The sequence below is a fragment of the Pituophis catenifer genome, unplaced genomic scaffold (assembly GCF_029215685.1).
Source record: "Pituophis catenifer annectens isolate HBS135680 unplaced genomic scaffold, rPitCat1.0.hap2 SCAF_6, whole genome shotgun sequence".
NCBI classification, from domain to species: Eukaryota; Metazoa; Chordata; class Lepidosauria; order Squamata; family Colubridae; genus Pituophis; species Pituophis catenifer.
The window spans coordinates 52,865,388-52,889,018 of record NW_027256886.1 but is presented as its reverse complement, the minus strand read 5'-3'; the positions used below and the strand labels follow the sequence as shown (position 1 = coordinate 52,889,018).

The following is a 23,631-nucleotide window of genomic DNA, read 5'->3' as shown; positions in this document are numbered from 1 at the left end:
CCCCCCCAGATTAAAATGTCTCCCTCCCTAATATCTTTCAGGAAGGAGATTAAGACCATGCACTAGGTATTTTGGTGCCTAGGGGATTGGTTATGAAGGCTATTATACTGTACATATTGTTGGTTTAAAGCTTTTATGATTCATTATTTGAGTTGCCAGGCATACAAATGTTCTTAAATAAGTAAGTGGGGCTGGATAACATCTAGCTTTTCTGAGTAGAAGATTTTTACAGTATTTTTACAGCAATACAGTAGCAACTGAAACTAGAATATATTAGAGAATACACTAAAGTGAGGAAATTGTCATTACTCCAGATGTTGAACACAATGTTCCAGAGCTCTTGCTAGCATGAGTGATTATTTTAGCAACTTAAATGCCACATCAGTCATCACAGTAATTCTCGGTAGCTTATATATTGGGGCTAAAATAACATCATAAAATAATAAGCATAGGACCAACTAGCTTTAATAAGTACAATGTAGTACTGGAGAAAAGTCCTCACAATCAAATACTAAAGTATGCTATCTGAGAGCAGATCAGCCCATAGTGCCTCATGAGTAGGTTTTTGCAGCGTTGCAAAGGTTTAGCAGAGTCAGGTTTTAAAGACTTCAGGGAAAATGCTATATCTGCTATAGGGCAGATAGAGCTACAGTGATGCTATGTCTGCAGAGTCCTTGGTGTTCTCGGAGCTTGGTAGTTTTCTTGCAAACATTCATTACCAAATGAGGTAACATCATTAGTGCTAGTAGAGAGTGGCGGTTTCTCTCATTTTATATACTAAGAGATGGTGTGTTTCTTAGTCTTGCAAGATGGCAATCCTTTACAGCTGGGAGTTGCTCTCATGCCACCTGTACTGTATCAAATCATTCTGTTGGGGGGGGGGGGATTAGAGGAAAGATACTCCTGAAGTTAACTAGGTCCTAAAGATGTTGAAGGTGACAATCAACACTTTGAATTGCATTTGGACATTACTGTAACTTGTGCAGCTTACAGAATAGAGATTTTACATAGGTGAAGTAGGAAATGTCTATAACTGCACATGGAACTGTGTTCTGACCCAGTTATAGGAAACTACTTGGGTAATTTTTGTTATACTGGATTTACAAAGAGGCTTGTTCAAGCTTTGAAGAATCATATCAGAAGAGACAGAAAAGCAATCAAGTTTTAGAACATTATTTGAATTGACTACAGGTTAAGACTATTTTAAAAAGGAAGAAATATAAGGTTATCAAGGTTAAAATAAGATTCTTTCAGCTGACACCAGGACTGAAAAGATTATGCTTTATGCATTTGTTTATGCAGGTAGTCCTCGACTCACCACAATTGAAACTGGAACTTCCATCACTGAGCAATGTGGTTGTTAAATGAGTTGTGCCTGCTTTTTTTTTGCTGCAGTCATTAAACAAATCACTGCAGTCATTGGGCAAATCCAGTTTCCTCCATTGACTTTGCTTGTCAGAAGCCCCCCTGGAAAGATCACAATTGGCAAATATGTGACCCTGAGATGCTGCAATCATTGTAAATATATGCTGGTTGCCAATCTCCCAAATTTTGATCACCGCAGGGCTGCTGTAACAACAGGGCTGTGCAAGGACCAGTCATAACTTGCTTTTTTCAGATCCATATTAACTTGGAATGGTCCTTAAACGAATACGTCATAAATCAAGGACTACCAGTAGATATGAGATGGGGTATGGGATGAAGAGATCATTGGTTGCAAACTAAAAGGAAGTGAAGAGTTACTAAAATTATTTATCCTTGTTGTGGTGAACATTGGAAGTCATTTCTTTTTACTGTATTCATTCTTTTTTCTTTCTGTTTTCTACTCTCATTTTTGCCTGTACCTTTCATGTTTTTTCTATTCTTTTAGTTTATATTAGATTTTGCTATTATAATTAAAATCCTTAATAAAATCATATTTTAAAAAGTTTTCATGTATATATCCTCAGTGTGCCAAGTTATATATCCATTTTTGTATTCACTTTAGACTGGTAACCAAAAATTTATGCTTTTGTATATAATTGTTCCTTTTTTTCTGTGTAACCTCATAAATGCTACTTCCTTATGGATGCTACTTTCCTAACACTAGTGACAGATGTCATTGGATTCTGTTACTATCTATTTATTTTACATTCCTAAAACTATGCAGCATTTGTGTGTGTGTCACAAAAAGAAGGGTCACTACATGGATTCAAAAACACTTATAATTGTGATATGAGAATGAGATCTTGTAGTCCTCGTAATTACTTGCTCAGAACAGTTTATTTTTAATTATCTGTTAGAGCAGATGTTAATGTACTTGATAATCTGATGTGCACAATTGGCAAACCTATTTGTTATTTCAAAATGACATTATTTGAATATGCATGTTCTTTGGTGGATACAGGATATTCTTAAGTTTTGTCTATAAAATTCTATTTTTATTTTCAGTGTACATGTGAATTTTCTGGAAAGGCCATGAAGAGTTCTGGAGTTGTGATGCTGAGTCTTTAAAACAAATCTTCATTCAAAAAACAAATAACTCTTGAGAATTAGTTGGAATTTTATTTTACAGTCTCTGAGCTAATTATATGCTAACAAATAGATAGAATGTAAATCGGGAAGTTTCTTATAGTACAATAAACACATAGAATATAACTGCCTATATACACCATTTAATGTGTAATATGTCATATTTTTCTGAGTATAAGACGCACCGGAGTATAATAGGAGGAAAATAGGAAGGGGAGGGGATTCTGTCTACCAGGTATTCATCTGACTAGTCCCAGCACATTCGTTCGCTCACTGGTTTTGAGGTTGGGGCTGGTTGGGGCTAAAAAACAGCTTCTAAAGCACAGCTGATTGTCAGAGGGAGCTCCAGTGACTAAAGCAGGCAAAGTGCGGAAGGGGTAAGAGAAGGCAACAACTGTTCCGGGTAGCCATTTTGGGCACACGCGGGATTACATTCGGAGTATAAAACGCACCCAAATTTTCAGCCTCTTTTAGAAGGCAAAAAAGTGTGTCTTATACTCAGAAAAATACGGTAATGCAAATATGTAATTGATTACCTTCTATCAGATTCTCAACACAATGTTAACTGTCGTCATCTCTCTTCAGTAAGCAAATTTAGCATGATTATCGGTATTTTTGTATATTTTGCAAATTATTTTTCTTTTTTCTCTTTTATGATATATTTTACCCAGACAGAACAGAACCAGATTCTCATAGGGCTTTGCTTTTGATTGGATAAGTGTGATGGCTAGGGAATACTGGCACATAGGTCTGCTCCTTATCCAATTTAGCATTCAGGGATTGCAAGGCTGTACAACTGTGGTTGACATTAGGCTAGTGTGAGTGAGCACGGAAAGGTAACTTCCCATTTTTGCTCTTGGCTTGGTGAGACGTTATCTAGAGCAGCATTGTAGTAAATATATAATCTACATATTTTCTCATACATGAGAAAATACATGTCTTGGACTACATGAAGTGTTGGCATTGTGTTGCAAAGTAGTGGCAGTGTCTGACTTGTTAGCATAGCAGCATACAGCTTTCTTATTATTAAGGAACCTAAGAACTCTGTTCACCACTGGACAGATTCTATTTTCTAGATATGTAAAGTATAATGAATCATAAAATATTCCATTATTAAGAAGAACATTTGCAAGGTAAATTAGTATAGTTAGTTTGTCATTTTTACAATTTGGAAAATTATCTTCATAATTTCTCTAAAAGGTAAAATGTGCTTTGTAATTACCAAGCTCTACCTAGGATAAACTAGACAATCCTTATGCAGAAAAATAATGGAATGCAAAAACAAAAATGGAAATAATTTAACCCAACAGGGGAACATTTTTATTTTTCAGAACATTGCATAATAACAGATCATTCTTAAAGTGCTGGGATTACTGTTGAGCAAAGCAGTCACATGATGTCTCATTTAATGACCACCTTACTCGGTGATTAAGATTCTTGTTCCAATTGTGGTTGTAAATCAAGGATTACTTGTACTGCTAATGTAAAAATCACTACTGAAAATGTGCCAAGAAAACTGCCGGGACTTGTCTGGGCAGTCACAAGAAGTCAAGATTCATTTGAAGACACACCCTCTTTAAAAAAAACCCATATAAAAACACCCAGCTAGTGGCAGCATCTAACTATCATTGATTATCACAAAGAGCAAGGTTGGACTTGGGTAATACTTGGCTGGCATTGTGAATGATAAAAACAATGTTATGATAATAATAATAATAAAAAAAAGACAGTATTCTCATGACTTCTTTCTAGATAGTTACTTTTATGGCTTTAGCTATACTGGCCTTGCTTCCTAGAACCTGTGCTTATGTCCTAATATCTTATGCTGACAGGGTTTATTACTTCTCAAGTCCCTGGGAAGATAATTTAAGGAGAGTGGTGTTAGCTTCTCCTAAAAACACCTTATTTTCTCCTACACTAGCACCAGGAACAACCTGGAAAATGCAATGGGGAACCATTTCCGTGTCCATTAAGTCATCAGGAGTAACATTCAACTTAAAGGAGACTTACCCTTAACATGAAAATTGATATTGAACATAGAAATCAAGCACCCTCTAGCTTTCTTAAATTAGTGAAATAACCTGGGATAATTTGGCCTTCAGAAACCAGTGCATGAAACAAAATTCAATCAGTTATTTATACAATTATTTTATAAATTACAGTATACTTCAATTCAGTAGTGTTGGCAAGATCTTGCTCCTTTCATCAGAATGAAGAAAATCGATTGTATCATAAAAGTAAATACATGGATATTTTTTCAAGTCTTTTGGGAAATAAAACCTTAAATGTGATCACAAATATAGTATTACTGGGAAATCTGAAATAATTACAAGCATGTGAACTAGTTGCCACTTTTGGATGCAGCAACAATTGCAATACATACTTCATACCTGGCCATGATGATAATGATTATTTCATTTCTGGGGCTATAAATAGTTTCTGTCAGAATCGTGTGACAACAGAATGAATTGCAAAAATCACAGTTCTAAATAAATAATATGTGCTTATCTTTTGATTAGGTTCAAACCATTTTTTCCATTTCAAGTTGTGCCACCTGAAGAATATAGAGACCGGAACCTCAGTATACAAGGTTTCTCACTAACAGAAGGAAGACTGAAAGTTTCTTTAATAGAATGCTCAAGGTATGTTCTTGGCACTTCTTGTAATATTTTGTGTGTTTGTGTCTTAAAGTCAAGTGACTGGGTAAACAGGATTAAGAAAGAGTTAAGGTTAGATCACAGTTCTTCGTTAAGGATTTGTATCCCAGTTTATTTTACTGACAGAAAGTTTTCATTAGCAAACAGGACAGAGCTCCTGTGATACCTATACTTTAAATAAGAGAGAACATTGAAGATTTAGATGGATTTGAGCAGTGGACAGAAATGAACAGAATAAAATTTCACAAGGAATAATGTAAAGTTCAGCATCTGGGTAGGAAAAATATATAGCACAAATATTGAATGTTGATACCTGGTTTGGCAGTACTGTAGTGTATGGAAAAAGAAACTGGGTGTCTTCGTCAGTGACGTTAAACACAAGCTAGCAGTGTGTTGCAGCTCAAAAAAGAAAGATGCTCCTTTGGGCATATTAACCTCAAAGCACAGAGCTCATTTAAGAGATCAGAATTGCTCCATATGTCCAGTTCTGGGCACCACATTTCAAAAAGCATAGTGAGAAAACAGAACAAATTCAACAAGAGCCACCAAGATAGTGAAAGCTTTGGAAACCTATCTCTATGAGAAATGTTTAAAGGATCTGCATATAAAATTCATGTGAGTGGATGTATGATAACAGCATCAAATATCTGAATGGTTGTCATAGAAAAGGGTGCAGATAAATTATCTGTTGCCCAGAGGGCAAAACAAAACCAGAAGTTAAAAGTACAAGGAAGTTCACTATGGTCATCATGACTAATTTCCTGGTAGTACAAACTGTCAACCTGTGAAACAGGCTGCCACATGATGTAGTGAATTTGAAGACTAAAAAGAGCTGAATGGTTATCTTTCAGGGATTCTATAGTGAATCAACAATGGAACTGAGACACTCCATGGTGGATATAATGCTATGTCCTGTGTTTTAGCTAAGGACTGATACTGATATGTATGAATCTCTCGGAAAAATGATGGAATATTAATCTAGCAATAAATAAATATAACAAAACTAAAATAAGACATTTGTAATATCTCCTTTAAGCCGGACAGATTCTCAGAGTGGCCTGCAAAGCAATAAGTCAAAGCTGAAAATCATAAAGGAGAGGAAGGAAAAGAAAACAAGAATGTTTGGAAATAATATGCAATTTATTGCTGATATTACAATGACCAGCTGGAATGCAAAAATAATTCAATAATAACTATAAAGTAACCAGAAGCTGCTGATCTTATCAAAAACAAATTGGCACAGGAAATGTCTAAAAGAAGAAAATTTCACATTTCTGGTCTCTTTAGTAGCTGAAGTAATGGTATAGTTCTGCTTCCTGTTTTTCCATCTGGTATAACTTGGTAGAATGACTGCTGAGTCATCATTAGTGGAAAGATAACAGTTGATAATGGTAGTAAACAGCCCTGTTTATGTAGGATATGAGGGTGATAGGCAAGACAGAGACTTTTCTCTCTTGTCTTTTTTGTCAAAAAGCTGTATCTTGAGCTAACCTATCAGATGCACGATAAAAAGCTCAGGAAACTAAAGAAAAGCTGCATGTATTTTGTATAGTGATAGCTAAGAATATGAATGATTTGCAAGCTCTAGTAATGAAAGTCCTGGAGCACAATGAAAAAAATGGGAATTAGAGTAAACATAAAGAAGACCAAATAATGAAAGCAGGTACAATAACCAACGTTAGAACTGTTAGTGAAGATATTGAAATAGTGGATAATTTCTGCCTTTTAGAATCAGCTGTCAGCATTAAAAAGTACCTGGCAATTAATTTGATGCAGATTACCACTTGGTAAAGTAGCAGGGACTTGGAAGAGATAGATGCAGTGATGTGTCCACACTTACAAAGATCAAAATTACGCAGGCAGTAAGTGAAAGTGGGACTTTGAAGAAGCAGGATAAAGTTTTGACATTTTTGAACTTCGTTGTTCAAAATCCTGAGAAAGTTTTGGATAGCCAAGATAACAAACTAAGGGATCATCGAACCAATCAACTCAAAGTTCTTACCTGAGGCATCAATAACCAGGTTCAAATTATTCTACTTCGAATATGAAGGTCTAATATGAAGACCTAGGTCTCTAGAGAAGTGTCCTACCACTGGAAAAGTGGAAGGAAAGAGAAGAGAACAACCTCTCAGGTGATGAATGGTTAGTTTACACTAATCATAGGTGGAAGAAATGTAGAACCAGATTCAAGGCAGATCATCATATGATATGAAAATATTATCTTTGTAGTCACTCAGTAGTCACTGACTCAATACTGACTTGATAGCATGTAAGTAATCAAACCTGTTGGTTAATACAGAAAAAGTAACCAACATAGACATGTTTTAAAATTTATTTCTTATATATACCGTATTTTTCAGAGTATAAGACGCACCTTTTTACCTCCCAAAAGAGGTGAAAATTTAGGTGTGTCTTATACACCAAATGTAGCCCTGCCCACCCACTGGCTCCCACCCTTTGGTCTGTGCCGCCAGCAGTTACCTCCTTGCAAGCAAACAGCAAGAAAAAACAGCCCCTTTCAGCTTCAGCATAGGTTAATTAGCACAAGTTGATTAGATCGGCCTCCCGATTCTCAGCTGATTTGCTCTCAGCTGTTCTGCGCAGGGCTCTGCTGCTTGCTGCTTGCTGGAGCAGATTTTTTTTCCCCTAGCTATGCTGGAAAACGAAACTGAAAGTAAAGCAGGCTCTTTGCTCCAACGTGGCAAAATGAGGCAGAGATTTCTTTTTCTTCACCAAAAAAGGTAGATGCAAATAATGGGAAATTTAGGGCAAAAGAGGGGAATTCAAGATTTTAAAACACAAAAGAAAAAAGGCAAAAATAAAAATGGGAAAAGAGAAAAAGAAAAAGAAATGAAAGAGAAAGATGTTATACCTATTTAGAATTGAAATATGAATAGTAGTAAGAAATAAATGGGAAATCATGATTGTAAAAATGAAATGAATAATAATTGGAATATTTTTCTATATGGGCAAAACTTTGGGTTATTGGGAGAGTTTAAGATGTGAAAATGAGTAACATAAGGGGAAAGCTCTATTTAACTAGGGAATTGTAATACCTGAGATACTATTAATTGTATATTGTGTTAAAAGCAGAAATGGTTAAGTTGTGGTTTGGAGGAATATATGGGGGAAAGTATTTGGTTTATTATTATTGGTAAATATGATTAATTGATTTGTAAGAAATTGGATTGCATGGAAATAATTGGAATATTCATGTTCATATTGATTAATATACAAAAAAGATAGTTATATAACTAATTGATTTATATAAAATGTTGAATTTGTATTAAACAATTGTAATATTACATAATTAACCAATGTGAGGATGGATATAAAAATAGATGACAATGGGAAGGGGTATATAGAATAGAAGGGAAAAATTGAATTTGATTAAGATTAGAGATGAGAATGAAGGGTAATATTGGTTTTTTAAAAAAAAATAGATGAATAAATATGGCAAAAAGGAAATATGGAAATTGTAAATTTAATTGAAATGACTAAACACTGTTTAAATTTGTGAACCAGCCAAATACTCTGTTCAAAGAAAAGACATTGTATGTTTGTATGTGTGTTTGTCTAAAAAATAAAAAAACCCTTTTAAAAAAAAAAACAACCAAAAAAGGTAGGTGCGTCTTATACTCCGAAAAATACGGTAATTCAGAAAAAGTGTAATAGAGGAGACCAATAAGATTTCCTTGATCTTTAATCTATCCTGTTTTTCTTATTTTATTTGGCAGTTCAGCTATAAAATAATAGTTGAGTAGAACTACAAATATTCCTATAAAATGCAGAATCTTCACACACAAGTTATACTGAATATATATTAAAAATATGGGTTAAAAGTCTACTCCAGTTAGGTGGCAGGTACATTTCATAATGCACATATTTTCAGAAGTATTTAAAAGTTATGGTACAGATACCTGTTTGTCCTGTCAGGAAAAAAAAAAGATTTTCTCTTTAGAATGATTTCACAAATATATATTTAATTAAAATTAGTTTTCAGTCACAGTTTTTATCACTACTTACTTTGCAATGATGCACAGTTTACATTTGTTACCTACTTCAGTGCATATATTACCTACTGTATATGAAAAATGTTGAAATTGTGTCTTTGCTTTCATTTGCTACCTGTTTCCACTAGAGGGTGCAAATTCTTTTTTTAAACGTCTGATATCCTGAAATAGTGTACTATAAATAAATTGCTACAGAAAATGTAGCAGCTGTAAGCAATTAATAGTAATTTAATAATTATATGTTTGAATTTCAGATTATTTATTTTTGGATCCTATGAGAGAGAAATAAATATTCACTGCACAATTGAATTGAGTGACAAATTTTGGGAAGACAAAGAAAGGACTTTCATCAAGACGGTAAGCCATATTTTCCACAATTTCAGTTTCATATAGCTGTGATATTTGGTATATTGTAGGTAATAAAATATACTATATAATATGTAACATACTATATTTGATACATAATTTTACAGTATGAACTTAAAATATTTCCAGTGTAAATTTGGCTATTATTTCTTGGACCAGTCACTTCCTAGAAAGAAGTACATTTAGGTACCTGTTGCTTTATGTACCTATTCCCCTTGAGATCAGAGTCAAGTATTCTCTCTCAGCCCAACGTACCTCACAGATTTGTTGGGAAAGTAGGAGGAGAGAACATTAGGTATGTTGTTGCCTTGATGTAAAAAGAAAAATAAAGGTGGGGTATAAATTATATTACTTGAACAATGGGCAGTATCCCGGGGTGGGGGTGGGGAAAGCAGTGGCTTTCTATTGTGTTAAAGGCTGTTCCAAACTTTCTTCATTTTTTTAAAATATAAGTTTTATAAATCCTACAATTTATTTTTGTCTTTACTGTGATCCCAATCTATGAGAATGAACTTTTTTCTTAGTTGCTGCCACTAATGGTATAAGATTGTCAATACTCACTCTGAGAGTAAGATGGGTAGTACCTAAATCTTAAAAATAAATAAAGGCATGACACTCTTTTTGAGAACCATAACTTAATGTAGCATTTTCTTTTTTCTCAGCCCATGTAATAATTGCATATTTTTGAACAGTAGGTGGCAGTATTGCTATTTTTTATGCATTAGTGAATTAAAGTGATTAGGGAAGGTAAGGAGAATTAAAATCGATCCAGGATTTGAAAACACAAGGAATAGATATGGAATGGTGGCCTTATTTACAAATTAAGACAAGATTCAAAAAAGATCGGAAACAACATGGTATTTATGAGAAATAATTGGAAGTGGATAAATTACTACAAGGAATGGGGGGTGGGGGAATGATCACTAAAATATACAATTTCCTTTTAAGATATAAAATGGAGGAAGAGACAGTAAAGGAGACAATGATCAGTTGGGCCAGAAATTTTGTTCATAATATAGAGCTATAACAATGAAGAATTATAAGAAATTATAAACTTACAATGGCAGTAGCCTACAAAGAAAATCTCTACAAAATGTTTTATCGATGGCATTTGCCCCAAGCGAGATTAGCCAAGATGTTCCAAATCTATCCCCCGACTGTTGGAGATGTGGTTACAAGTCAGGAACGTTCTAACATATGTGGTGGACATGCCCCAATACAAGGAAATACTGGTGTATAATTAAGAAATGGCTAGAAGCAATTTATTTATTTATTTATTTATTAGTTTGATTTATATGCCGCCCTTTCCATTCAATTATGGAACAAAAGATAGAACTGAAAATGGAATTGTTTTTACTAGGAATATTAAATCCGAAAATGTATAAAAGTTTTTAATATATAACACTACACATACTAACTGCTGCTAGGATCGCCTTTGCGCAAAATTGGAAACAGACTAACACACCCTCAGATGAAATAGTAATCAGAAAGATACTTTTTTTTTTGTAAATATTTTTTATTTTTTCAAACATAAACATAAAATATATCTTTCCAGAGTGAAGTCTCGATCCGGTCATAGGTAGATACACTGCTTACATTTCTTTAACAGGCTCCAATCACAATTTCCCATTACATATTTTTTTTTAAGTAACAATCAAAACATTGAAGAAAAAGAAATTTTTAACATAAATTCTAGCATCTTAAATTAAACAATTCTATTATATCACCACAGATTTAATTTCCAGCTAAACTTAACTCATTTATATCCATGTATTAATTCAAATTATATCTGATTCTTCTCCAAATTGCTTTCATTACATCTTTTAACATCAGTATCAACATATAAATTTTAAAAATATTCTAGCCTCTTAATCTAATTATTTACCTTACAATTTCATCACCACAAATGTTAATTTCAAATTCCATACAGCTCTATTTTTATTTCAGTTCATAGAACAAAATTCTATCCATAATTCTCAATCTCTAGGCCCATTTCATCAAATCTTAAAATTTTGAACTTTATCAATTTACCTTTAATTTTTTTCCCCTTAATCATCTATTACTCATTTAATTTTACACAGATTTATCTCAAAATCCATATCCTCCTCCGTATCGCCCATTGTTATTTGGTTAATGTCCAACATACTATTTAGGCTGATTTCCAGCATATCCTCCTCCAAGCCTCCATCAATTGTTTGGCTGATTTCCAGCATTTGTATTCTGGCTAGTTTCCAGTATATTCTCCACCATACCTTCACTTATTATTTGGCTGATTTACAGCATTATCTCCTCCAAACTTCCCACTATTGTTTGGCTGATTTCCAGCATATTGTATTTGGCTGTAATCAGAAAGATACTTGATTTCTTGAAAGTACTTCAGAAATGGACAAAATGACCATGGAGTTAAAAGAAAGAGAAGAGTCAGATTATTAAAAAGTTTGGAATAGACTCTATAAATGGTTAGAAAGCAAGAAATAGGAGTTTTAAATTAGTATTGATTAAATATTAACCAAAGTTACCAATTATTATTAAATTTAAATTACTATTTATAATGTAAATATAATGTAGATATGAGTATTGTTATAATTGTTATTGTATCATAGTTTTTATAACTGATAAGAAGGTAATGTAGAAGAGCAAACTATAAAAACTGAACATATATGCTGATACGGAAGACTGTAAAATCATTCTACATTGTTATGTTTGTCTTGTTTTTTCTTGTTCTTTATGTTTTTTCTGATTTTATTGTTTTTTTGTTTTTAAAGGTGAAAAATGTTTAATAAAAACTTTTTTTAAAAAAAATAAAGTGATAGGGAAGGTAACATCATTATCCCTTTACTTGAATTAAGATTTTAAACTTATTCTTAGTATATCTTCCACAACATCACTGCATTTGACAGAAAATGCCAATTGGATCCCCTATTTTATCCTGTTACTTAGCTGAGATTTCTGTTCATATAACAAAATTAAGTAATTTGCATTGGTAAATTACATTGGTACCTATTGTATGATAAACAAAATTTTTAGCAGAAGAAGTCTTAATGTTGCCATCACTTTCATTGGGACAAGGAATATTGAATTGATCATGAGTTGTAACTCCAGTTATATTAAAGAAGTCTGTTTTTTATTCTTCTCCCCTTTTTTGATTACATGAGTAATGAACTTTCAGGTGATTCCCACTTAATCTCGGAAAGACCTGTTTGGAGCAAGGCTCTTCAACTATTCTCAGAGCAAGAAAGGTTTTTTTCTTCATAACCCTTTTGATATGCTCCCCATATACTGTTAATATGTGATACTTTTGCAAATAGGCCTTCAGAAGGAATAAAAGGGGAATTCTCTTATGCTAAAGGGTATTCAGACATATTTCCTACATGGCCCAAATTAAACTAGAATTCCTGTTTATTTGATTATTCTAAAGTGAGCAACTTCATCATGTTAAAAATAATACAAACATCAAATACAGCTTTTAGAATGTTAAACCTTGCCCAAAGCATTTATTTCTCTTTCCAAGGTGACTGGTCCTATAATCACATTTCTTCAATTAGAAAATTGAGCAATGAATCATGTAGAGATCATAATGACTGCCACCTGGAATCTATTTTAACGCACCATTTTATACTGCTGCCAAAGCTTATACTACTTTCTTCATCCTTGTAAGATGTCATCTTAGGGTCCAACAATATAACTTCCAAAAAGTGTTCAGTGGAAATCATTTCTTGCATAGGGCTTTGATGGTCAATGCAGGATTTAAAAATAATTCATACAGTATTATGAAGTAAGAATCATATTATACAGTAGGATTAAAAGTGTTGAGACTTCAAAGCATTTAAGGTCCAAATTTTGGAAAAGATAAATTTTGCTTCACTGGGCATTTATCCTTGCTTTGGCCAGTAACTGGATTAAGAAATTTCAGAAATCAGTTTTTCTTTACACTCAACTTGATAGTTATTATTAAATACATTGAAATTATAGTAGGAAGTACTTCCTTAAAAAGGATTCATTAAACTGGACACTAGGACATATTACGTTGAAGAATTGCTTTGACACCAAGATCAGCTTAAAGAAGGGAAGAATTACAGTCTCATTTTGTAGACTTTACGGACAATAGAAAGCATGCGATTGGCTAGAGCAGTGAAGCATTTCATTGGATATAAATACATCATGTGCCTGATGAGGTCACTGAGATCATTAGAATATGAAGTAATGGAGCAGGACTAAGACAATGGAATTTTGAAGAACAATGAAGCAATTATTCCATGCCTGGAGTTTCTTTCTAAGGCAATACTTCCTTTTGCTTTTGCTCCTCTGGAACTTTTCCCAGGTTATCAGCATTCCTTTTACTTCTAGAAATCTTACATTATAGCATAATGTACCTTATGATTCTTGATGAATGTATCTTTTATTTTATGTATACTGAGAGCATATGCATCAAGACAAATTCCTTGTGTGTCCAATCACACTTGGCCAAATGAAAATTCTATTCTATTCTATTCTATTCTATTCTATTCTATTCTATTCTATTCTATTCTATAATACATTTAGTTAAAATTCTATTTATTGGGTAAACTGAGTCTTTCATAATGTTACTTTGCATCAACTTAGTCTTGAGATTTTTGTTTGAAAACACTTTGTAAAATTAAAAATGAATTCTGTTTATTTCCAGAATGATTCTTAGAAGTTTATTTAATGCAAACATTTCTGATTACTTCTATTTTTCCATATTCCCTTGCTTCTTTCTGAGATTCTACCATGACTAGAAGTTATAGAGCATGTGTGTCAAACTCGATCATGTCACATGACATATCGCAACATTTTTTGCCTTTGCTGAGCTGGGGTGGGCACGGCCTACACATGATGCATCCACCCCCCGGGCCGCCAGTTTGACAGGCCTATTATAGAGGAACAAATTGTGGCTTCTGCGCAAGTAATTTTTTGTTAAAGAAGTTGAAGGGCATTAATTCTGTTTTTTATTTTATCTCTGGAGTAATGAGTTTGAATGTCCTATCCTGATAAAGGAATGGAAGGGTGCTTTAAATAACATGAAATTAATTTCCTATGGTCTGAAAATTAAATTAAACAAAAACATGTTCCATGTACTTTGGGTACCTTTGTGAATGTTTAATAATATTGGTTGTTATCACCAAGATACAGCTTGAAAATTAGCTCATGGTTTGGACATGTTCTATTATTGCCACATATGGGGGTGATATCAGTAAAATCGTTAATAAGACTATGCATGAATATAGTCCTCTTGGCTATGTCTCTAATATTTGGAACCTGTCAAGAATTGGAATTTTCAGACATAGAGTTACATAATATAGAACTCCCCACTAAATTAGTGATGGGTTGTTAAAGTGTATCATTGTTTGAATTAGTTTTGTATGTTTTTTTTATTTTTCTGTTTATAATAAAATTTTCTTCTCTTTTCTTCTCCCTTTATGCTTATTTTAAGACTACATTATATTGTTAACATTGTTATCATTTAAAATATGTTGATTTTTTAAAAAAAATGAAAATTAAGGGGGGAAATTCCAAGAAAGAAAAGGATAGATGATAATAATTATGGAAGTTATGTTAGAATTTACTTTTCAAAAAATATCTTGTATAAAATTGCTTTTTTCAGCAGAACAGTTTTTATGTTTCAACTAGAAAATCCTCTCCAGAGTCAAGGAACCATCCACCACCGTAAGACAAATTCACAAGCTTGCTAAAGCATAATCTCTACATTTTCTGGTAATCCTTTTACAACATCCTTTTATAGCCTCTGCTGTAAGTAAATGAATCCTTGAAATAATGGAGAAAAGCATAGTAAAATGTCACTTCCTACATCTCTTTAACAAAAATTAAAGACCCAGTTTGAGCATTTGACTGTAGTGAAAGCCACTGATTACTTAGTTTTGGTTCAGTTTACTCGAAGTAACATTAACAGAGTTGGAAGGGACCTTGGAGGTCATCTAGTCCAACCTCCCTGCTCACGCAGGAGACCTATACTAGGGATTTGAACTGCTGACCTTTCTGAAAAAACTCAATGAAGAGACATCATATTTTTGCTTTGCTAAAAATGAACTATATATTTTGAACAATTTTTGGTTCTCAGATAACTGAAGAACTGGTGGACGAACAGGTACTGACAGGAGTTTTACCCTTTAGATTTGCTAATGGTTTAATCCAAAAGATTGTGGCTACAATAAAAGGCTCCTATATTATTTCAATACCATTATTACCAAGTTGAATTTTATATTTCATGCTGATCAGGCAGGCATCATTATGATCCTATTCATTTTAATCATGTATTTCCCTGTTTATTTGACCCTGTATTATTGACTTTTAGCATATGGTGCTGAAAAAAATTGAAGTACAGTATATGAGAGAGAGCAAAAGTTAAAGTCTGCAGTTTGGGAACATCTGATGAATATCATATTGAGGGGAGGGAAACCCTGTCTTCCCCATATTGGTGAAACCTCATCTAATGGTGACAAATCTTTCAGCAATGCTAAACTTTAAGCTGTTTATCTAAAATATTCACATATTGTTTAATTAACTTGTAGCCAAGGTAATATTAACGGCAAACCCACAGTAGAAATACCTTTTGTCAGATACCAATTGTTTAAAAATGTCTGGATCTGTTCAGTAATTTTGTATAAAGATTTAAATATGTTTAGAGATATAGAGAATAACAACTTTTATCTTGTGCATCCAAGCCCTTTGAGAAAAATACTAGCCCACTTTGGGTTGGCATTTTCATTTTTTATTTTATTAGTGAAGATAAGTTAGACAGTTTAGTCACAGCAATGAACAGTGGTGACACTTTAATCTTATCACATCACCTACAGTATATTGGTACATAATTGATTATAAAAGGAGATTCAGGATTATTAAACCTATCCAATATATTGCTTCAAATGTCAGTTGTCAATACGGCATATCTGTTTCAAGCACATTTGTAATTTTCTGTCCATGGTTCAGTATGATAAGCTGGTGATATTTTTGCATATACAGTTACATGCTTGCTATATAATTTATGTATGCTTCTCCCCTCCACCCCTTCATGGCTATGTTTTGTCTAGATCAGAAGCTCTACATTGGGGGTGTCAAACTGAAGCCCGCAGGCCGGATCCTGCCCGTGGGGTGTTTAGATCTGGCCCGCGGGGCTGACCTGGAAACAGTGAAGGACTGGCCCACACGGTCCTCCTGAGCTCCATTTTCGCTGGCAGTGGGTTGCAGGAGGCCCTCACAACCAACAATGGAGCTTGGGAGCCCATTTTCACTGTTAGAGCGCTCGGGCCACCACAAAAGCCCCTGACACGAGTGAAGTCAAACTGGCCACGCCCACCCTGGCCCCCCGAGGTCAAACACAACCCTGATGCGGCCCTCAATGAAATCGAGTTTGACACCCCTGCTATACACTATCCCATTTTTACAAGGATTCTGTATTTCTTTCCCTCTAATGTATCAGTGTATTAATGTATCAGTCTTGTAATTACTATTAGTAACAAAGTCACTGGAAATGAAGACAAAGCCTGTTTGCTTCTCTCTCCTGACAGAAAGTGGATGGGTCTTCCAGTGAGTCCATAAGTGTCTCAATTGTAAACATAAAATCAGAGGACTTCCCATGACCATTGTGTTAGGGAACTTAATCTACACTGATTGGCAACTATTTTCCAGACTTCAGACTAGATCTAAACCTCTGTTGTTGGGAGAATTGTCTCATGTTTTGGAGCCCACTCACTTGGGTATACTTAAAAACAAACTGTGACAAAACTCTACATGGACTGAATAATAATACTAACACCCCAGACTTAACAATTGTTGATAAGAAAGACAAAGAAGTCTGGATAGTGAACATGGCAGTATCTGGAGACAGCAGAAAAGAAAGAACAGGAGAAGATAACAAAATACAAAGGTTTACAAATATAAATAGAATGCCTGTGGCAAAAGCAAGCAAAGATAGTACCTATTGTAATAGGTGCCTTGGGTGCAGTCCCAAAACATCTGTAGCACTTCTTGGACACCATCGGCATTGACAAATTCACCATCAGTTGCAAAAGGTATTTTTACTCAGAATAGCTTTCATCCTGCGATGATATCTGTAACATCATCAAACATCCAGATCTGCCTATACTAGGTCCTTGGAAAGGACCCCATAGGTAGACAAAAACTCCAAATCCAGTTTGAAAATGAAATATCGTGACCTGGTCATCCACAACTATGGATGAAACCAGTGGTGAAATCCTACCAGTTCGCACCAGTTCAGATGAACCAGTAGTGATAAAAGCTACCAGTTCAGCAAACCGGTAGTAAAAAAAAAAAAGCTACCGGTTGGTCCAAACCGGTATTTCCGATGATCAGCTGTGCCGCGCGATTTAAAATCACTAGAAAGCAGAAAATCCTGCTTTCTAGTGAATCTAAATTTATTTATTTATTTATTTTTAAATTTATATACCACCCTTCTCCCTGAGGACTCAGGGCAGTGTACAGCCAGAATTAAAAAACATGAAATACAAATATTAAAAACAATTAAAATATATATAAATTTGGCCCAAAATTAAAAATACAAACCAATTAAAACATTTAAAATTTCTTCTTAAGCCAGCCCGGCTTGCTGGAAAAAGTGGGTTTTAAGGGCACGGCAGAAGGCACTAAGGTCTTGGATTCTCCTTATCTCTGGGGGCAACTGATTCCAGAGGGTAGGTGCCCCCACAGAGAAGGCCCTCCCCCTGGGAGTCACCAGCCTACATTGATTAGCTGATGGCACCCTGAGGAGGCTCTCTCTGTGGGAGCGCACGGGACGATGGGAGGTCGTCGGTAGCAGCAGGCGGTCTCGAAGATAGCTAGGCCCGATGCCATGGAGCGCTTTAAAGGTGATAACCAATACCTTGAAGCGCACCCGGAAGACCACTGGGAGCCAGTGCAGCTCGCGCAGGAGCGGTGTTACATGGGAGCGCCATGCTGCTCCCATCACTACCCGCGCTGCTGCATTCTGGACCAGTTGAAGCCTCGGGGTGCTCTTCAAGGGGAGCCCCATGTAGAGAGGGTTGCAGTAGTCAAGGCTAGAGATGACGAGGGCATGAGTGACTGTGCACAGGGAATCCCGATCAAGAAAGGGCCGCAACTGGCGAATCAGGCGAACCTGACAAAAGGTCCCCCTAGTTACAGCTGTCAGATGTTCCTCCAAGGACAGCTGCATATCCAGGAGGACTCCCAGATTGCGAGCCCTTTCTGTGGGGGCCAAAGACTCGCCCCCAATAGTCAGTGATGGAGTCAACTGACTATATCGGGATGCCGGGAGCCACAGCCACTCAGTCTTGGAAGGGTTGAGCTTGAGCTTGAAATCATATGGCCCAGCTGTTCCCCCCCCTCGCTGTTCTACTTACCTTCCTAAGCCTCCTTTTTCCACGTGCAGCTTGTGTTTGGTGTGTAATGTGCATGCGTGTGCGCAGAGTGCATTTGGCATGCACGCAGCATGTGCTTAGCGTGCACAGTACATGCATGGGCAGCGAACCTGTGGCAAACCGGAGAAAATTTCACCACTGGATGAAACATGTACCATGTCCAAGAATTTTACAAAACACATCAAGAAATTTTAGCTTTCTGCAATAACACCAGTGGAACTGCAAAAACATCGGAACATATTTTAAGAAGATACTTGGTTGATACCTAGGATGCTCGCAGCAACCCGTATCAACCATTAGCACCAATCAATCTTATTTGTGACACATTTTTAAATGTTCAGTTGACTGAGTTTCATGTTTAATGAATAAAAGAGATAATAATAGTAATAGTAGTAATAATAGTAATAATAATATACCAGGTGATGCACAAATTGAGGAGAAACAGCTAGAAAAAAATATTGTGATTTGCAAATTGAAGTTGAGTGATTATGGAGGAAGAAATCAATGGTTGTACCAATAGTAGTAATAAGAGCCCTTGGAGCAATATTATTATCCCCGGCGCATGTCCAAGATGGCCGCTCCCAGCTGAGCGGCGGTGATACCTGGGGGAGATTCCCCGGCTTTTGGGGGTTTTCGGGGGCCGGACCAGCTAATTTTGCCCCATGTCTGACGAGGGGAGCTTCCCACCAATCGGATGCTGTCTTTTTGAGAGCTGGCAGCTTTCCAGAACGCGATGGCCGGGAGGAGACGGAGGCGGCTGCGCTGCAGTTTTACGAGCAGGGAGAGCGGCTTCGGCGTCTCCCCGCAGCTGCCGGACCGGTGGAGTGGGCGGTGGCGGCGTCGGCGATGCAGTCTCTCCCCGGAGCTCCGAGGGGACGGCAGGGGCTTCCCAGCGATGGATGGAGATTTTTCGAGAGCTGGGATCGTCGGGCTGGCACTTACTACAATACTGGGACGAGCGGCTGTGAGGGATGGCACCAGAGGGGGCGAAAAGGAGGAGGAACTTGCTTAGGGAGCGCGAGGAGCCTCTGACCACAATATACTATTAATGTCAGTTTCTTTGGAACTGCTATTACAACTTAGATGGGAGGCTTACTTGGAGGGGGCCTCTTCCTGGCTCTCCCAGAGGTCCCCCCCCTTATGTGGATGGGGGCAAGCTAAAAACATTGCTGGTTCTGACGGTTGGAAAAGACCTGGGGCCAAGCTCTTATGCCCCACGTGGTCTGTTAGCCTCTGTGAGGCCACTTATTATCTGGAGGTTCCTCTGAACAATAGGATGATATTTGCCTCCCATGGACATCTACAGCCCCCTGATTTGCCTCCTGATTCGCTCAAGGTGCAGCCGCCAGAACCATCGGAGGCTTCCTTTGGCTCACGGACCTGTAGATTGGTGGCTGCTATTAAAGCCCCCCAGTTGTAGAGTGAGATATCTCAGATTTCAAGCCTTGTATGGAGCCGGACGATGACTGCGGTTTTTGGCCCTTCCCAGCTTTCGTGAGAGGGCAGCTGGTGTTAACATCTGGCCTCAAAGTGGCTTAAGACTCCATCCACTGCTGTGAGAGAGCAGTGGGATTTATTGAATTTATTGACTTGGAATTGATTGAATGTCCCTCCCCAGACCTTGGACTATCTGGATTACCCCCAGGCCGTGGACTTCCCCCAGCTTAATTAATTAACTGATTGATTAGATGTATTCACCAACAGAACTTCTTATTCTGCGAGACTCCCCCCTCTCGCAGGTGTGGCCCTCTACTCTATCAAGGGCCTACCTTTATGACGGGCTTTGGCACCCCGAGAGGTGGCATGCTGCAAAAAGGGGATTGAGGGGTTTTTTAGGGAAACTTTTTGATAGATTTTTAAGGGATTTTAAGGGGTGGGAGGGTTGTGTGGGTTTGGGGGTTAACCCACGGGGGGAGGGGTCCGGCCCAGCTGTTAGTGGGGCCACGGAGGGTGCAGATTCCGGGGGTAAGGGGGACATTAGAGTCCATTCTGTCGAGGGCTTTTCTATCAATGTGTTGAGTGGGAGGGGCAGATATGGCGGGAGCAGGGGGCCGCATCATGTGGTGGGGGCGCGCACTCGCTATCTTCGAGCGGTGGCGCGCCCCGGTCCCCATAGCCCTTCTCGTATCCCAGGCTGTTCAGACTCTCAGGGCCCGAGCCTTCGGCTGCTGTCGTGCAATGCCAGGTCCGTGGTAAATAAAGCCCCCCTCATTTGCGATCTTATTCAGGAGGGGGGAGCGGACCTGGCAGGTATTACGGACACCTGGTTGGGCCATGAGGGGGGGTTCCCCTCGTGGATATGTGCCCACCAGGTTTCCGAGCATTCCATCAGCCGAGAGCTCAGGGCAGGGGTGGGGGGGGTGGCGGTTATTATAAAGGAAAGTCTTGATCCGAGGGAGACCACTGTTCCACAGATAGCTGGATGTGAGTCCCTTTTTGTGAGATGGGGTCGTGGAGTACAGATGGGCTTGTTGATCACGTACCTGGCTCCCTGCCGCGTGGCAACGGCCCTGCTTGAGCTGCTCAACGTCATAGCTGAGGTGGCGGTTGGTACCCCCAGACTTTTAGTCATGGGGGATTTCAACCTGCCATCTGTCGGCGAAACGTCTGAGGTGGCTCGGGAGTTCATGGCTTCCATGACGGCCATGGACCTTACTCAGTTAATTCATGACCCCACTCACATGGGTGGACACACTCTGGACTTAGTTTTTGTCTCTGGTCAGTGGTCGAGTGGCCTTGATACAGGGGATATAGTCATCGAACCCTTGTCATGGTCTGACCACTCGCTCCTTCGACTGGACTTTCTAACCGCTGCACCCCGCCGCAGGGAGGCGGGACCGACCAGGTGGTTCCGCCCCAGGCGCCTGATGGACCCTGATAGGTTCCAGATGGAGCTTGGGCCATTTCCTGACACTCTGGCTCACGACTCAGCTGAGAACCTGGTGGCCGCCTGGGATAGTGCGGCTGCCGGGGCCTTGGACCGTGTCGTGCCTTTGCGGCCTCTGACCCGGCACCGAACTCACCTAGCTCCTTGGTTCTCCGAGGAGCTTAGGGAGATGAAGCGCCGGAAAAGACGCCTGGAGAGTAGTTGGAGGACCAGCCGCTCCGAATCCGACCGAACACTGGTGAGGTCTCATATTAAGACCTACCTAGTGGCAATAAAAGCGGCAAAATCTAGCTATTTTGCCGCTCTTATCGCGTCATCAGATAATTGCCCGGCCGCCCTGTTTAGGGTGACCCGCTCCCTCCTCCATCTGGAAGCGCGGGATGACCCCTTGCAGGGCCGAGCTGAGGACTTTGTGCAGTATCTGTATGACAAAATCGCTCAGATTCGGGAAGGGCTGGCCTCTGACTGGGTATGTCCGGACGGGATGACTGAGGCAGGTCTTGAGAGTGTTATCTGGGGGGAGTTCGATCCTGTAGCTCCCGAGGACATGGACAGGGTCCTGGGACGGCTGAACGCGACCACATGTTTATTGGACCCGTGTCCCTCCTGGTTGGTACTGGCTTCCCGGGAGGTGACACGAGGCTGGCTCCAGAAGATTGTTAACGCTTCTTTGAGTGAGGGGGTCCTGCCGGCCGCTTTGAAAGAAGCGGTTGTGAGGCCCCTCCTCAAGAAGCCCTCTCTGGATCCGGCTGTTTTGGCTAACTATCGTCCAGTCTCCAACCTTCGCTTCGTTGCGAAGGTTGTTGAGAGTGTGGTAGCACAACAGCTTCCCCGGTACCTGGATGAAACTGTCTATCTAGACCCGCTCCAGTCCGGCTTCCGACCTGGGCACAGCACGGAAACGGCATTGGTCGCGTTGGTGGATGATCTCTGGAGGGCCCGGGATAGGGGTTGCTCCTCTATCCTGGTCCTGTTAGACCTCTCAGCGGCTTTTGATACCATCGACCATGGTATCATGTTGCACTGGTTGGGGGTGGGGGGCACCGTTCTGCGGTGGTTCTCCTCCTACCTCTCTGACCGGTCGCAATCTGTGTTGACGGGGGGGCAGCGGTCGACCCCGAGGCACCTTGCTTGTGGGGTGCCACAAGGGTCGGTCCTCTCGCCCCTTCTGTTCAACATTTATGTAAAGCCGCTGGGTGAGATCATCCGTGGCTGCGGGGTGGAGTTCCATCAGTACGCTGATGACACCCAGCTGTACATCTCCACCCCAGGCCACCCCAATGATGCCCTTGAAGTGATGTCCCAGTGCCTGGAGGCCGTGCGGGCCTGGATGGGGAGAAACAGGCTCCGACTCAACCCCTCCAAGACCGAGTGGCTGTGGCTTCCAGCGTCCCGATATAGCCAGCTGACGCCATCGCTGGCTATTGGGGGCGAATCACTCACCCCCACGGAGAGGGCTCGCAACTTGGGCGTCCTCCTGGACGCACGGCTGTCTCTAGAAGACCATTTGACGGCCGTGGCCAGGGGGGCTTTTTATCAGGTTCGCCTGATATGCCAGTTGCGCCCCTTTCTAGATCGGGACTCTCTACGCACAGTCACTCAGGCACTAGTCACTTCCCGCCTGGACTACTGCAACGGTCTCTACATGGGGCTCCCCCTGGGGTGCACCCGGAGGCTCCAGCTGGTCCAGAACGCGGCCGCGCGGGGGATTATGGGGGCGACGAGGCGCTCCCATGTGACACCTCTCCTGCGCGAGCTGCACTGGCTCCCGGTGGTCTTCCGGGTGCGCTTCAAGGTGTTGGTGA

General features: G+C 39.0%; 1 protein-coding gene across 1 annotated transcript in view; it reads left to right on the top strand.

Annotated features, from left to right (window-relative positions):
• PDZD8 (PDZ domain containing 8) overlaps nucleotides 1–23,631 on the top strand; it is a 42,274-nt gene that overhangs the window by 4,851 nt on the left and 13,792 nt on the right. Inside the window, exons 2-3 of the mRNA XM_070945494.1 lie at nucleotides 5,031–5,153; nucleotides 9,436–9,538. Of these exons, the coding sequence (XP_070801595.1) occupies nucleotides 5,031–5,153; nucleotides 9,436–9,538 (226 nt within the window). The remainder of the gene's footprint in view (nucleotides 1–5,030; nucleotides 5,154–9,435; nucleotides 9,539–23,631) is intronic.